At 51.8% G+C, this 13,029-nt stretch overlaps 1 protein-coding gene across 1 annotated transcript in view; it reads right to left on the reverse strand.

The window, feature by feature from the left end:
• Window positions 1–10,923: 10,923 nt before the first annotated feature.
• SKAP1 (src kinase associated phosphoprotein 1) overlaps window positions 10,924–13,029 on the reverse strand; it is a 269,723-nt gene continuing 267,617 nt past the window's right edge. The window contains exon 11 of the mRNA XM_062175070.1: window positions 10,924–11,025. Within this exon, the coding sequence (XP_062031054.1) occupies window positions 10,924–11,025 (102 nt within the window). The remainder of the gene's footprint in view (window positions 11,026–13,029) is intronic.

The following is a 13,029-nucleotide window of genomic DNA, read 5'->3' on the forward strand; positions in this document are numbered from 1 at the left end:
TGGGAGCACAGGGGAGTTAGATGCTGATTAAACAGTCCTACTGCCGAGCTCTGTTAGAAAATTACTGTGATTATGATGCAGTCCCAGCAGAGGGATGAGTTCCAGTCCGGCTAATAACCCTTCCAGGTGCCTCAGATTCAGGGCCCACGGGAGGCTGTGTCGACAGGGCTGTGGCTGGCACCAGAGCCGGTGGCGGCCCTCCCGTCTGGCAGGGTGCAGGCTAAGACAACAAAGGCCCGGGACCCCCGTGGCCTCCTGGGAGCCAGTGGATTTGGGCTGGTTTTGGTTTTTGCTTTACTTTCTCTGGTTCTTGACCGAACTCTTAGGGAATCATTTTGTGTTAAGACAGTGTTCCCCACCCCAGGAAATTCACAAGAAAAGGGAACAAGAAAGTCACAGCCACGAGATGGCCTTGTGACCCGAGTGTCCCCACTGCCGCTGCCTGGGAGCTGCGGGCTTCGCACCCAAACACGCGGGCGAAGCCGAGGGAGCCCGGGCTGGAGCTTGTCAGCTGCGGGCGGCTGTCTTTGGGTGGTTTCTGGCTCTCACTGAGACGGCATCGAGAGTGTCAGCGCTCCCCTTTTAGATCTGCGCCACGGCAAGGGGAGACGAGGGACCGTCACCAGGGCGCCGTGGACATGAGCGACTCGCTGTAACGCGGCTCTCTGGACTGGCAAATATGGCCTTACTCATCCAAGCACATCATTTTCCGAGTGGAACTCAGCTGCCGCTCCGCCCAGGCGAGCCGGTCTCCAAGGTGCAGCGCAGGGGCGGGCTTGCTGGCTGGAAACCCAGCGAGGTTCCTGGCACTGCTACGCCCCATCTTCCCCAGCCCGCTGTCCCCTCTCTCTCTCTCTCTCTGCTAAACACACAAACTCGCAGTTTCTCTGGCCCTGGCCCTGAGCACACCACAAATGCCCTGAGACGCTGGGACTCAAGTGGGGCGTGTGGAGGTGGCAGCAGCGTTTTGGCCATGCTTGGAGCCCCTTTGGTCGTCAGGATTTGGGGTTGAGAGCGTGTGACTGACGTTTCATGCGCAGCGGCCAGGGCTGCTGCGGCGCTTCCTGTAGCGTCCCCAGCAACAGCGAATTATCTGGCCCCGGCGCTAGTACCGAGAGGTGAGAACCCCTGGCTAGCGGGGTGAGGAGTTAGGTGCAGGCTTTGCCTCTCTGAAGAAATGGCCTCAGGTCTCCAGGGGCCTGGTGCTTCTCCAGAGGTGGCATGGGCCAGTGAAGGGCCCAGCAGGGTGCCCGCCCACAGCGGAGGTGGCGTGTGGGTGCCACCTCGGTGGGTGTGACGGTCGGTGGCTGCGCGCTGTGCCGTGAGGACGTGGGGTGACAGGTGGCCAGCTGCTCGCCGTCAGGTGGAGCGCGTCTGGAAGCAGATGCCCTCTTGGAGGACCAGCACTGGAAGCCTCTTGGAACTCACTCCCGCCACGGGAGGCAAGGACGCGGCGTCCTATTGCCCAGCACCACAGAAACACTGGCAGTGTGCCAGGGCCGGGCTGCTGGACTGTGCAGGGCCCCAGTGAGGGAGCGAACACACACAGCTGCTGCCAGCCAGCCAGCCAGCCCCACAGGCGGCTCCATGCCAGGGACGCAGGCCTCTCCGAACAGCCCGGGCAAGCAGGAGAAGAAAGCCCAATTGGCAGGTTGGCCTGGAAGCCGGGCCTGCAGGGGCGAGGACTTCATTAGCAGGATGTAGCCAAGCCTCATACCAGGAGAGCCAGGTCATCTCTCTGTCCTGCCCACTCCCCAGGTGACTGGGCAACTCGTTTTGTCTTATTTTTAGCCTGACCGCAAGTCCAAATCAACTCCTGTTTATTTGGAACCCAGAACTCCCCCTTCACTCTCAGAAGTGTCTCCGTTCAGAAAATAAATCACATGGTCACCCTGTTCATTGTATCTTAGTTTCCTCTAATACAGTAGGAATTTGTTTGGGGGGAGTACATCATATTTATAAAGGAGTTTTGTACCAAATGGACTACATCTTAAAAATGTATCATTAGGCTGGCACCACGGCTCACTTGGCTAATCCTCCACCTGTGGCGCCGGCACACCAGGTTCTAGTCCCGGTCGGGGCACTGGATTCTGTCCCGGTTGCCCCTCTTCCAGTCCAGCTCTCTGCTGTGGCCTCGGAGGGAAGTGGAGGATGCCCAAGTGCTTGGGCCCTGCACCCGCATGGGAGACCAGGAGGAAGCACCTGGCTCCTGGCTTTGGATTGGCGCAACTCCAGCCGTAGCGGCCATTTGTGGGGGTGAACCAACGGAAGGAAGACCCTTTCTCTCTGTCTCTCTTTCTCACTGTCTAACTCTGCCTATCAAAAAAAAAAAAAAAGTATCATTAATTGAATCCCAAAGAATGGTCATCAAGTTGTACTAAGGAGAACAGCATGGTTTTTTTTTTTTTTTTTTTTTTTTTTGACACGCAGAGTGGATAGTGAGAGAGAGAGACAGAGAGAAAGGTCTTCCTTTGCTGTTGGTTCACCCTCCAATGGCCGCGGCAGCCGGCGCAACTGCGCTGATCCGAAGGCCAGGAGCCAGGTGCTTCTCCTGGTCTCCCAGGCAGGTGCAGGGCCCAAGCACTTGAGCCATCCTCCACTGCACTCCCAGGCCACAGCAGAGAGCTGGCCTGGAAGAGGGGCAACCGGGACAGAATCCGGCGCCCCAACAGGGACTAGAACCTGGTGTGCCGGCGCTGCTAGGCGGAGGATTAGCCTAGTGAGCCGCGGCGCCGGCCAGAACAGCATGTTTTCTGAACAGTTTTTGATAGGGAAGCTGGGAGAAAAATTCAAATCCCCTGAAAAAGAAAAAAAAAAAATCTCTCCGCAGTTGTTTCAAACTCCCTACCCAATCTCCATCAATTCTAACGGGAAAGGCAGTGGCTGGGCAGGCGGCGCGGGGGAGGAGCCGGGTGCGGTAATCCACACAGTGGAAAATGAGCGCAGTCAGTGGGCTGTGCCGCCCCGCGAAGCCCTGTACAGAGCCTGCCTTCTGCACACTGAGCCTTGCAGGTGTTGCTGGGGCTCTGGGAGTGAACAAATTCGCAACATTCAAGATGTATCTTTCCAGAGCTGCTCCTGGCCGGACACTGCGGGGAGGGCCCTTCCTGTTTGCAAGCTAAAGTTGAAGGCACCGTGGCCCCTGGCTTCTGAGAGGTTTGCTCTTAAGATACAAGAAAGAGAAACGCATTCTGCCTTGGGCAGGGTCTTCTTCCTCGCCCAGCACGGGTGGAAGCTTGCGCTTTGCATTGGTAGCTGCTGCTTGGCTGTGATGCCTGGGACTGACAGGAAGTGTGGGCCTCACTGGAAGTGTTGAATCCCGGCGCCAAGCAGCTGCTGCGGAATGTCAAGGTCTTCCATTGCTCTTCCTCTGCCACGGCAGACTTTGGCCAAGCACTCACGCTCTCCCAGAGCCTCAGTTTCTCCATGTGCAAAAAACTGACTTAATAAGGTGGTGCAAGTAGGGATGCTAACATACTTTTAAAAATAAAACCAACAAGGGGGCGGCGCTGTGGCATAGTGGGGTAAGCCTCCACCTGGGGCGCTGGCATCTCTCCTGGGTGCCCATTTGTGTCCTAGGTGCTCCTCTTCCGATCCAGCTCTCTGCCATTGCCTGGGAAAGCAGTAGAAGATGGCCTAAGTGCTTGGGCCCCTGCACCTGCATGGGAGACCTGGAAGAAGCTCCTGGCTCCTGGCTTCAGATAGGCGCAGCTCCAGCTGTTGCAGCCATCTGAGGAGTGAACCAACGGTTGGAAGACCTCTCTGTCTCTTCCTCTCTCTTTCTGTAACTCTACCTCTCCAATACATAAATAAAATCTTTACAACAACAACAATAACAACGTTATGGGGCAGGCATTTTGCACGGTGGTAAGGTGCTGCTTGGGGTGCCTGTGTCCCATATCAGAGTACCTGGGTTCAAGTCCTGGCTCTGCTTCTGATTCCAGCTTCCTGTTTATGTGCACCCTTGGAGGCAGCAGGTGATGGCTCCCTGCCACCCCTGTGGAGACCTTGGTTGAATTCTGGGCTCCCGGCTTTGACCTGGCCCTAGCCCCAGCTGATGTGGGCATTTGAGGAGTAAACCAGCAGATTGAAGATCTGTATCTGTCTCTGCTTTTCAAGTAAATAAAACAAAATTTGCAACAAAGTAAACATCTTTTAATTCCTTTTTCCAAGAACTTTTTGAAGATTCCCTGTAGTAAGTAAGGTCAAGGCTCTTGCTTATGTTTGGATAAAATCTCTGGAAAATGGGATCACCTTGGGTTTAGAGAATGAGACAACAGGAATTCTCTCCACTTTCCCATTTTTATTCACCAGAGGGAAAGATGTATTTGGTTTTGAATTAAACAGATTTCTAAGAGGTTTAACAGGTCATCAAATGGGAAAAGTTAATGTTGAGGTCATTGGAAAACAAAACCTATGCTATTTTGCTAGCTATGCGGAAAACAAAACACACTAGAAAAATGTCTTTTTAAATGCCATATGGCTGAAGTATTTCAGCTACATTTAGTATTTCAGAGCACCGAATATTCTCAGCTTGGACAGTGCAGCCCCAAGTTGGATTGTCCAATGGGCGGTCGGTAAGTTCCGTATAAGGGATCTTAGTTTCTTAGGTTCTCCTTGATTACGTAACATAAAGAAAGGAAAACACCGTTCCTCTTCAGCTGTCTCCTGTTTCACCCACCAGCCGTGTGGTGGGTGATAAGAAGCCAGCCCACACTTAATGGGGTTAGCTGAGTGCTCCGTTGCCCACTATCCAGTTAATGGCTGGCAGCGAGCTGGGGATTTGGTTAGGAGAGTCCAACGGGGAAGCTGCAATCTAATTAGCCAGTTGCCCTCTGAGGCTGTTGGCTAAGCCGGTGGCTGTCAAATTGAGAGGGGAGCAGATTTGCTGGGTTTCCAAGGGAATGCAGGAATTCACAGCGTCCAAAGGTCTCCTTTAGCACTCTGCACCAACAATGTCCTTGAGCTTATAGACAGTTCAAGCAACTCAAAAGCCTTGCTTTCTGTTAGAGAGGAGAGAGACTCTTCCATCTGTAGTTCACTGCCCAAATGGCTGCAATGGCCAGGACTAGGCCAGGCTGAAGCCAGCAGCCAGGAGCTTCTCCTATGGGCCATCTTCTGCTGTTTTCCCGGGCGCATTAGCAGGGAGCTGGATTGGAAGTGGAGCATCTGGGACTCGAACCGGCACCCATATGGAATGCGGGTCTCGCAGGCTATGGCTTGACCACTTATGCCACAGCGCCGCCCCACTCTACCCTTTCTTGCATGGTAACAAGGTCAGCACGGCCATGACAGCTGCAGGCCAGATTCCCGATCAGTCCATTTGCTTAGCACTGCTAATTTCTTGCCCTTCAGCTAGAAGGGCGAGAGGTTTGAGTGCGGTGCTTACCTTTTGGTGCCCATTTGGTAAATGGTTCTTGTGGTCCACAGGTAGAGAAGCCATGGCACTCGGGGATTCTGTTGTAAAGGCTGGAAGCCAATGATCGTGCTGTTCAGAGCCAAGAAGTTACATTGACCCTGTTCCTTTTGGAACCCAGTTTTCACACACACACACACACACACCCAGATACCGCTCTTCCTCTTCTGGTATCCCCTTTTCTAGCGTCCCAGGCACAGGGCAGGGACACCATGGATCTCGGCCTTCCAGACTTGGGTTCCTGGGACTTCTCCAGGGAAGGGTGGGGTGTGGGACATAGAGGGGTTTGTGTTTGCTCTCTCTGCTAAACCCTTCAGAACAATGCCCATTGTCCTTACCTGTGGGCTGGGATTGGTGCAGAGGTGCCCAACACAGGAGGCTATTGGTTCGCTTTGGTTCATCTGCTCGTATGCTGCCACCTAGTGGTTCGTTCTCCTGTAGCACCCATGTAAAGTGGAGGGGACATTATGGACACGTCTGTATTGCTTTTCCCCCCATGACCCAGTTCTAAATTGTCCCTTTCTCTTACCTCCTTGTCTATCATAGACAAAAAAGGTTTCCTCTTGAAACTCCTGGGTCAGAACATTTGTAAGTGAATAGTTGACATAAAATACTTTATTGAGAGACTTGGAGCCCACTGACGCCCCTGTTGGCTTCCTGGTTTCTCTCTGGGAGTGATGGGAGATGCGTGTCTTACTCCAAGGCTTCAGTATGGTTGCGACAGAGACGAGGAAGCTTACTACCAATCCAGGACCGCTCTGAGCAGGCAGCTTCAGGAATGACATTGTGTCGTAATGACATTTCGGTCGTTGCTCTGTTACCTATCTGGAAAATTCTCGTGGAGAGAGTCAGCCAGTAACAACAGCTAACCTTCACTGAGCAGTTACTCTGTTTGGCATTGTTCCGAGAGTGTTACACCTGTTAAATCCTTTGGTCTTCCTATCACCTAGTGACCCAGTGAGACAGGGTCTGCCCCTTCTAAGGTGAGGAAGTTGCGGCATAAAAGGTCAAACATCTGACTCGAGAGAACACAGTGATCTGGGAGCTGGTTCTGGAGTTCCATCCTTAGCCACGTTTTGCTGTGTCTTCAGCACTCAGATGGCCTGAGTGGTGGGAACAGGCGACAGGAAAGGGGAACAGGGAGCCCTGTAATCGCTAGCCTGCCTCAAACGCCTCCTTCAGCCCCTAGCTGGGGCGCAGGACACAGTGGGATAGTTAACCAACCCAAGGCCTGGAGAGAAGCTTTCCAACGTGCTGACTCCAGGACCTTGCCTCTGGCTCTTTCTTGTTTCAGGGAGATTCAGTCCATAAGAAGCCATCAAGGAAGGGCTGGCACTGTGGCACAGTGAGCTGAGCTGCTGTAGCCCCTGTCGGAGCATCAGTTCGAGTCCTGGCTGCTCTGCTTCTTCTTCCTTTTAAAGATTTATTTATTTGAAAGTCAGAGTTACAGAGAGGCAGAGGCAGAGACAGAGAAAGAGGTCTTCCATCTACTGGTTCACTCTCCAGATGGCCAAACTCCCGGAGCTGGGCTGATCCGAAGCCAGGACCCAGGAGCTTCCTCCGGGTCTCCCACATGGGTGCAGGGGCCCAAAGGCTTGGGCCATCTTCTACTGCTTTCCCAGGCCATAGCAGAGAGCTGGATTGGAAGTGGAGCAGCCGGGACTCAAACCAGCACCCATATGGGATGCCGGCACTGCAGGCGGTGGCTTTACCAGCTATGCCACAGCGCTGGCCCCTGTTCTGCTTCTGATTCAGCACCCCCTGCCGATGCACCTGGGAAAGCAGTGGCTGATGGCCCAAGTGCTTGGGCCCCTGTTACCCACATAGGAGACCGGGATGGAGTTCTGGGCTCCTGGTTTTGGCCTGGATCTGCCCCACCATTACTCTCTCTTTCTGTGTCACTTTCCGCTTTAAATAAATAAATAAATAAATACATCCTTCTGAAAGATAAGCAAGAATAGTTGCTCCTCGATATCAGTGGGGATGGGTTCCCCATAAGGCCCCCATCAGATACTAAAACACGTGGATGTTCAAGTCCCGTACACAAAACGCTGTAGTATTTGAATAGAACCTACACACATCTGTCTATTTTAAGTCATCGCCAGATTACTGACAATGTTGAAGACAATGTAGACTTGCTATGCTCTATTGTGTAGGGAATAATGGCAAGAAAGAAGGCTGCCCATGTTCATCACAGACACGATTTTATCTGCTGTTGCTTGCGTCCAAGCATGCAGAACCCATAGCTATGGAGCCAACCACAGCCAACCAAAGGGAATCCAAGATGTGAGCTGGAAACCAGCAGGCCTGGGCTTCAGCGCTGATTCTGATCTGAGAAACAACTGCCAGTGTCCTGCTCTCTCTGGGCTTTTCTTTTCTTTCTTTTTTTATTTATTTTATTTAAAAAAAGATTTATTTTATTTATTTGAAAGAGTGAGAGAGAGAGAGAGAGAGAGAGAGAGATCTTCCATTTGGTTCACTCCCAAAATGGCTGCAATGCTCAGGATTGGGCCAGACTGAAGCCAGGAGCTCCCTCCCGGTTTCCCAAATGGGTGGCAGGGGCCCGAGTCCTTGGGCCATCATCTGCTGCCTTCCCAGGTGCATTAGGAGGGAGCCGGATCAGAAGCAGAGCAGCTGGGACTCGAACCAGCGCTCTGATATGGGATGCCAGTGTCGCAGGTGGCAGCTTCGCCCACTGTGCCACAGTGCCGGCCTGCGCTTCTGTTTTCTGTCTGTCCCCTCCCACTTTGCTCGGCCGTGGTGAGTGAGACTTCCAGAGACAGCATTTTGATTCCATTACAAAAAGGAGCTCAGCGGGGTCTTCTGGCCTAGCAGTTAAGGCGCCCACTTCTCATGTCAGAGTGCCTGGCTTCCATCCCTGGCTCTGGCCCCCGACTCCAGCCTCCTGTTAATGCAGAGCCTGCTAGGTCCCTAGCAGCCATGGAGATCCGGGGGAGTTCCCGCTCCAGACTCTAACATGGCTCAGTCGCAGCCATAGTGGGCGCCTGGGGAGTGAACCCCTGGACGAGAGCTGCCTTTCTTAATGTCTTCGTCTCCTATACAACGACAACAACAAAAGAACTGAATACCATCACACAGCAAAGAATAAAATCTGAAGTTTATTTGTGCTTTTCAAATCAGCCAAAACAACAAGAAACTTCTCCTCCTAGGGCTTTTCTTGCACCTTCTTTTTGACAGGTGTGTGGAGAAGGCAGCGTGGAGAGAGGGGGCCGAGTCAGCACCAGGCTGGTTTAGGAACAGGTCTGGGGAGTGTGGCTTCCCCACTTGTCTCATTGGTGGTTTACAGTCACCACAAGGTGGCTTGGGTCTCTGGCTGGCGTGGTGGGGTGGTGGCGGTCAGGAGTTGAGGCTCTCGATCAGTTTCTTTATAAAGGCAGGGTAGAGAGAAGAATACGTTTCCTAAAGGGGGAGAGATGCATACATTTGCTTTAATGATTCAAAATACAGAAGGCTAAAAGGACACCGGGTGGAAAGTCTCCCGTCGTTACCGTCTTAGTCTTAGAGTTTTTCTGTCCCTGAAGGCAACCAGTGCTCCTTTCTCTCTCCTTCTGGAAACAGCTCATACATATATTAAAAAAAGGTGTATGTAGCCTCCATTCCCAAATGGGGCAGACTCAGCCTGCTCTTTTTTTGTTGCTGCTGTTTCTTTTTTTCTAAAGTTTTTTTTTTTTTAGAAGATTTATTTATTTATTTGAAAGGCAGAGTTATAGAGAGGCAGAGGCAGAGATAGAGAGCAAGATCTTCCATCCACTGGTTCACTCCTCAGTTGGCCTCAACGGCCAGAACTGGGCCGATCCGAAGCCAGGAGCCTGGAGCCTCTTCCAGGTCTCCCAAGTGCGTGCATAGACCCATCTTCCATCACTTTCCCAGGCCATGGCAGAGAGCTGAAGCAGAAGTGGTGCAGCTGGGACTCAGTAGGGGATGCCAGCACTGCAGGCGGCGGCTTTACCCACTATGCCACAGCGCTGGCCCCCTTTTTTAAAGTTGTTAACATATCTCAGAATGTATTTCATAATTTCTTTTTTTTTAACTTTTGCATAGAATTCAAGTTTATGAATGTGTTACAATTACTTGAACATTTAGGCCATTTCCCATCAGTTGTTACTACAAACAAGTAGCCTTCCATGCATAGCATTTCACGTGTGTGCAAGTATGGCTGCAGGAGAAACTCCTCCAAGTAGAATTATCGGGCTAAGGAGAATAAAGAGATAAACAACTTTAAACAAATGACAGAGAGAAGCAGGGTGAAGCTGTTTCGATTTGATAGAAAACTTCCAGCTCTTCTTCCTTCATGGTCAGGAAGCAGAGCCCTCATCTGGACAGTCATAAAGGCAAACCTTGAGCAACAGGCCCGGGCTGATGATGCTCCGTGGTGTACAAGGGCACCGGAGAGGAAGATCTATCCTTATGTACTCTCCTAAATGAACTCACTCAGCTGTGGCTGCACACTGGCGTGGGCCCCAGCCTGCAGGACTCCAAGGACGCTCTGTATCACTGCCACACGGCTGTCATCCTTCGCCCCCAGCAACGGGGGCTGCCCCCACTTCCGGCTGGAAGACGAAGCGCAAGACATCGCGCCGGTCTTGGGCGCCCTTCATCACTGTTTGAATCCTAAACAAAACCCACTCCGCACCAAAGTGGCTCCTACTGTTATCGCGCCCAAAGCAAACATTCACTCCCACTGTTTTAAAACATAGTGCGGTTCTTGCTCATAAGACACAAACCGTATTCTTTATTACTTCAAAGTTAATATGATTATGTCCTGTAGCATCCCTCATCCTGGCTTCCTGCTCTTGGCCAGTCATGTTGCAGTGTGTGACCGTTTGAGCAAAATGGTTCCCTAGGTCTAAGGACACAGAAACCAGAGTTTGTGGCAGAAGTTGGAACTTGCCTTTCAGTATCCATCCTTCTCTTTTTGCGTATGTACTAATGAACCCCCTACTTTTAAGCTGGGCACAGGGAAACTTAGAATAAAGCCATCTTTGCAGTGTGGTATGTCTGCAGATCCAAATTCTAATATGTGAGCCAAAGTGGAGGGGGGCACGCAACATTTGAAAAACGTCCTTAAAGGGAAAGGAGACGCCCTTCTCCTTTCATTTTCTTTCTTGCTGGGTAGGATGCAGATGTGTTAGCTGGAGCTGGAGCATCCTTATTGACCATGAGGTAACCTTGAGAATGTTGGGCATGCACAGTGGAGCAGGAAGAGAAGGTACCCGGGACCTGCACCTCCACAGTTTACAGATGAGAGAGAAAAAAGTTTCTGTGCTAAGTAAGTCACCCTTATTTTAGATTTTCTGTCATTTTTTAAGCTGAACCAGGAAAGAACACTTCCAGACCCATTTTCTTTCAATGGTGAAGTGTTAGCCTCACTTCTGAAAACCGCAGAAAAGCCACTCCCCTCCCAGCTCTCACAGAGAACGTCAGTCAGGGCCGACAGTTTCCAGCCTACCGGGGCGGTTCCGGGATGACGTTCCGGAACCTGGACTTCAGTTCTCCTCCAGGTCAAACGCGGTGGTGAGATACTCCTTTGGAACAATGCCAACGAGGCTGTTGAGTTCTCCTACCCACCAGCCGTACATGTTGTACTCCTGGAGAGGGAGAGAGGGCAGTTTCAGTTGGAGTCTGGGCCTTCTCCGGTCTGTTTGTTACCATGATCACACGGACACACTGCTGGGTGGCTCCCCCGTTGGCACCATCGGTATGAGCAGTTCATACCCTGAGGGGATCACTCCGTTCACAGACGTCATCTGGAGGGGAGAGCAAACGTTTGCGTGGTGCCGGCTTCCTGTCTACATCACAACCTTAGCATATTGGACGCCAGGGCTGAACCTAAGGAGCTTTGTATGTCTTTTAACCAAACAGAAGAGTAGGCCCTTTGCAGAGAACACTACCGCTATTCGGAAGGTCATTTCAGAGTTCACGTCAATACTGTTATTCCCCAAGCATCTTTTTTTTTTTTTTTTTTGACAGGCAGAGTGGACAGTGAGAAAGAGAGAGACAGAGAGCAAGGTCTTCCCCAGGTGCCTCCAATGTGGGACGTGGGTGTCTTAACCATCAACTCAACTTCCTGACAAGACAGACAAGGCTCAGCATGACTTGGTCCCACTCGCCAGCCAGGACTGTCATTCACAGCCTAATCTGGCGAGCCCTTGGGAAAACAGGACTGGTCTCAGCCACTCCCATGAGCCCCAGGCGCTCTCACCTTGGCGCCTTCCCTCGGCCTGACTCCCCAGCAGCCTTTGGATCTCAGTTCCGCAGCCACCTACTCTCCAGGAACCTCTTCTCCCCACTTTCTGCTGAGGGCCACAGGGCCCACAGCGCCAGGCCCTCCTCCGGGAACGAGTTCCTCGTGCTGCCTAACACCTGCCTCTGTGTCTCGCTGTCACCGTGAGATGGAAAGATCTGAGGGCCGTTTGTTTGCTGATGCGTCCTCAGCTCCAGTGTGGCACCCGGCACAGGCTGGGCCAAATACTTGTTACATGAGGTTATGATGAAATGAAGGGGGCAGTGGGAATTGGTGCTCTCAGTAGAGCAGATCTATTTACAACAAACTCCAAGCTATTTCCCTGCTGATGGAGATGGTTGTGGCAGGAAGAGATCAACTGCCTGTGGAGACAGTCGCCCCAGATGGAGCCCTAAATACCAAGGAGAGGCTCAAATGCTACAATACGTAAGGCTACTGACCTGATCCTTGTGGGAGCAGCAAGCAGCCTTTTTCTTTTTAAAATTTGACACAGAGAGAGAGACAGACACACACACACACAGAGGTCTTCTGTCTGCTAGTGCACTCCCCAAATGCTTGCAACAGCTAGGGCAGGGGGCCAGTCCAAAGGCCATAGCCCGGAACTCAGTCTGGGTGGCAGGGACGCAAGTCCTTGAGCCATCACTCCTGCTGTCTCCCAGGGTGCACATCAGCAGGAAGCTAAAATTGGAAGTAGAGCCAGGATTAGCACCCAGGCACTCCACTATGAGATGCAGGTAGCTTAACGTTTGGGTCAAACACCCACCCCATGAATTGCCTTTTAAAAAATCAGTAATAAATACTGGAATGCACCCTCCACTTCCTCCTATTCTATACTTTCTCATTCCCTTCTTTCTCCAGGGCAACTTCTTCATGCTGTTTGCACTGCCTTATGGGAAATTACCCAGGATCCTTTAGCCTATGACTGTCAGGACATTTTACATTTTTTTTTCTTTATTTTCATTTTTGTTTGGAAAGCAGAGAGACAGAGACAGCCAGACAGACACACACACAGAGGGATGGAGAGATCTTCCATCCTCTGGTTCAGTCCTCAAATGGTCACAACGGCCAGGGCTTAGCCAGCGATGAGCCAGGAGCCTGGAACTCTATCCAGATCCATGGGTGGCAGGGGCCCAAGCGCTTGAGCCATCACCTGCTGCCTCCCAAGAGGTGCTTTAGCAGGAAGCTGGATGGGAAGCAGTGTTGCTAGGGCTTCAGTCGGGCCCTGTGATATGGCATCTTAACAGTGCCAAACACCCATCTCTTACGTTTTATTTTTGTTTTTAAAAATTCATGTCAGAACATTTTGAAGCTCCGCTCGGTACCAGTTATACTGCCGCCCATTTCCCAA

Source organism: Lepus europaeus, chromosome 18 (assembly GCF_033115175.1).
Source record: "Lepus europaeus isolate LE1 chromosome 18, mLepTim1.pri, whole genome shotgun sequence".
Classification (NCBI taxonomy): domain Eukaryota; kingdom Metazoa; phylum Chordata; class Mammalia; order Lagomorpha; family Leporidae; genus Lepus; species Lepus europaeus.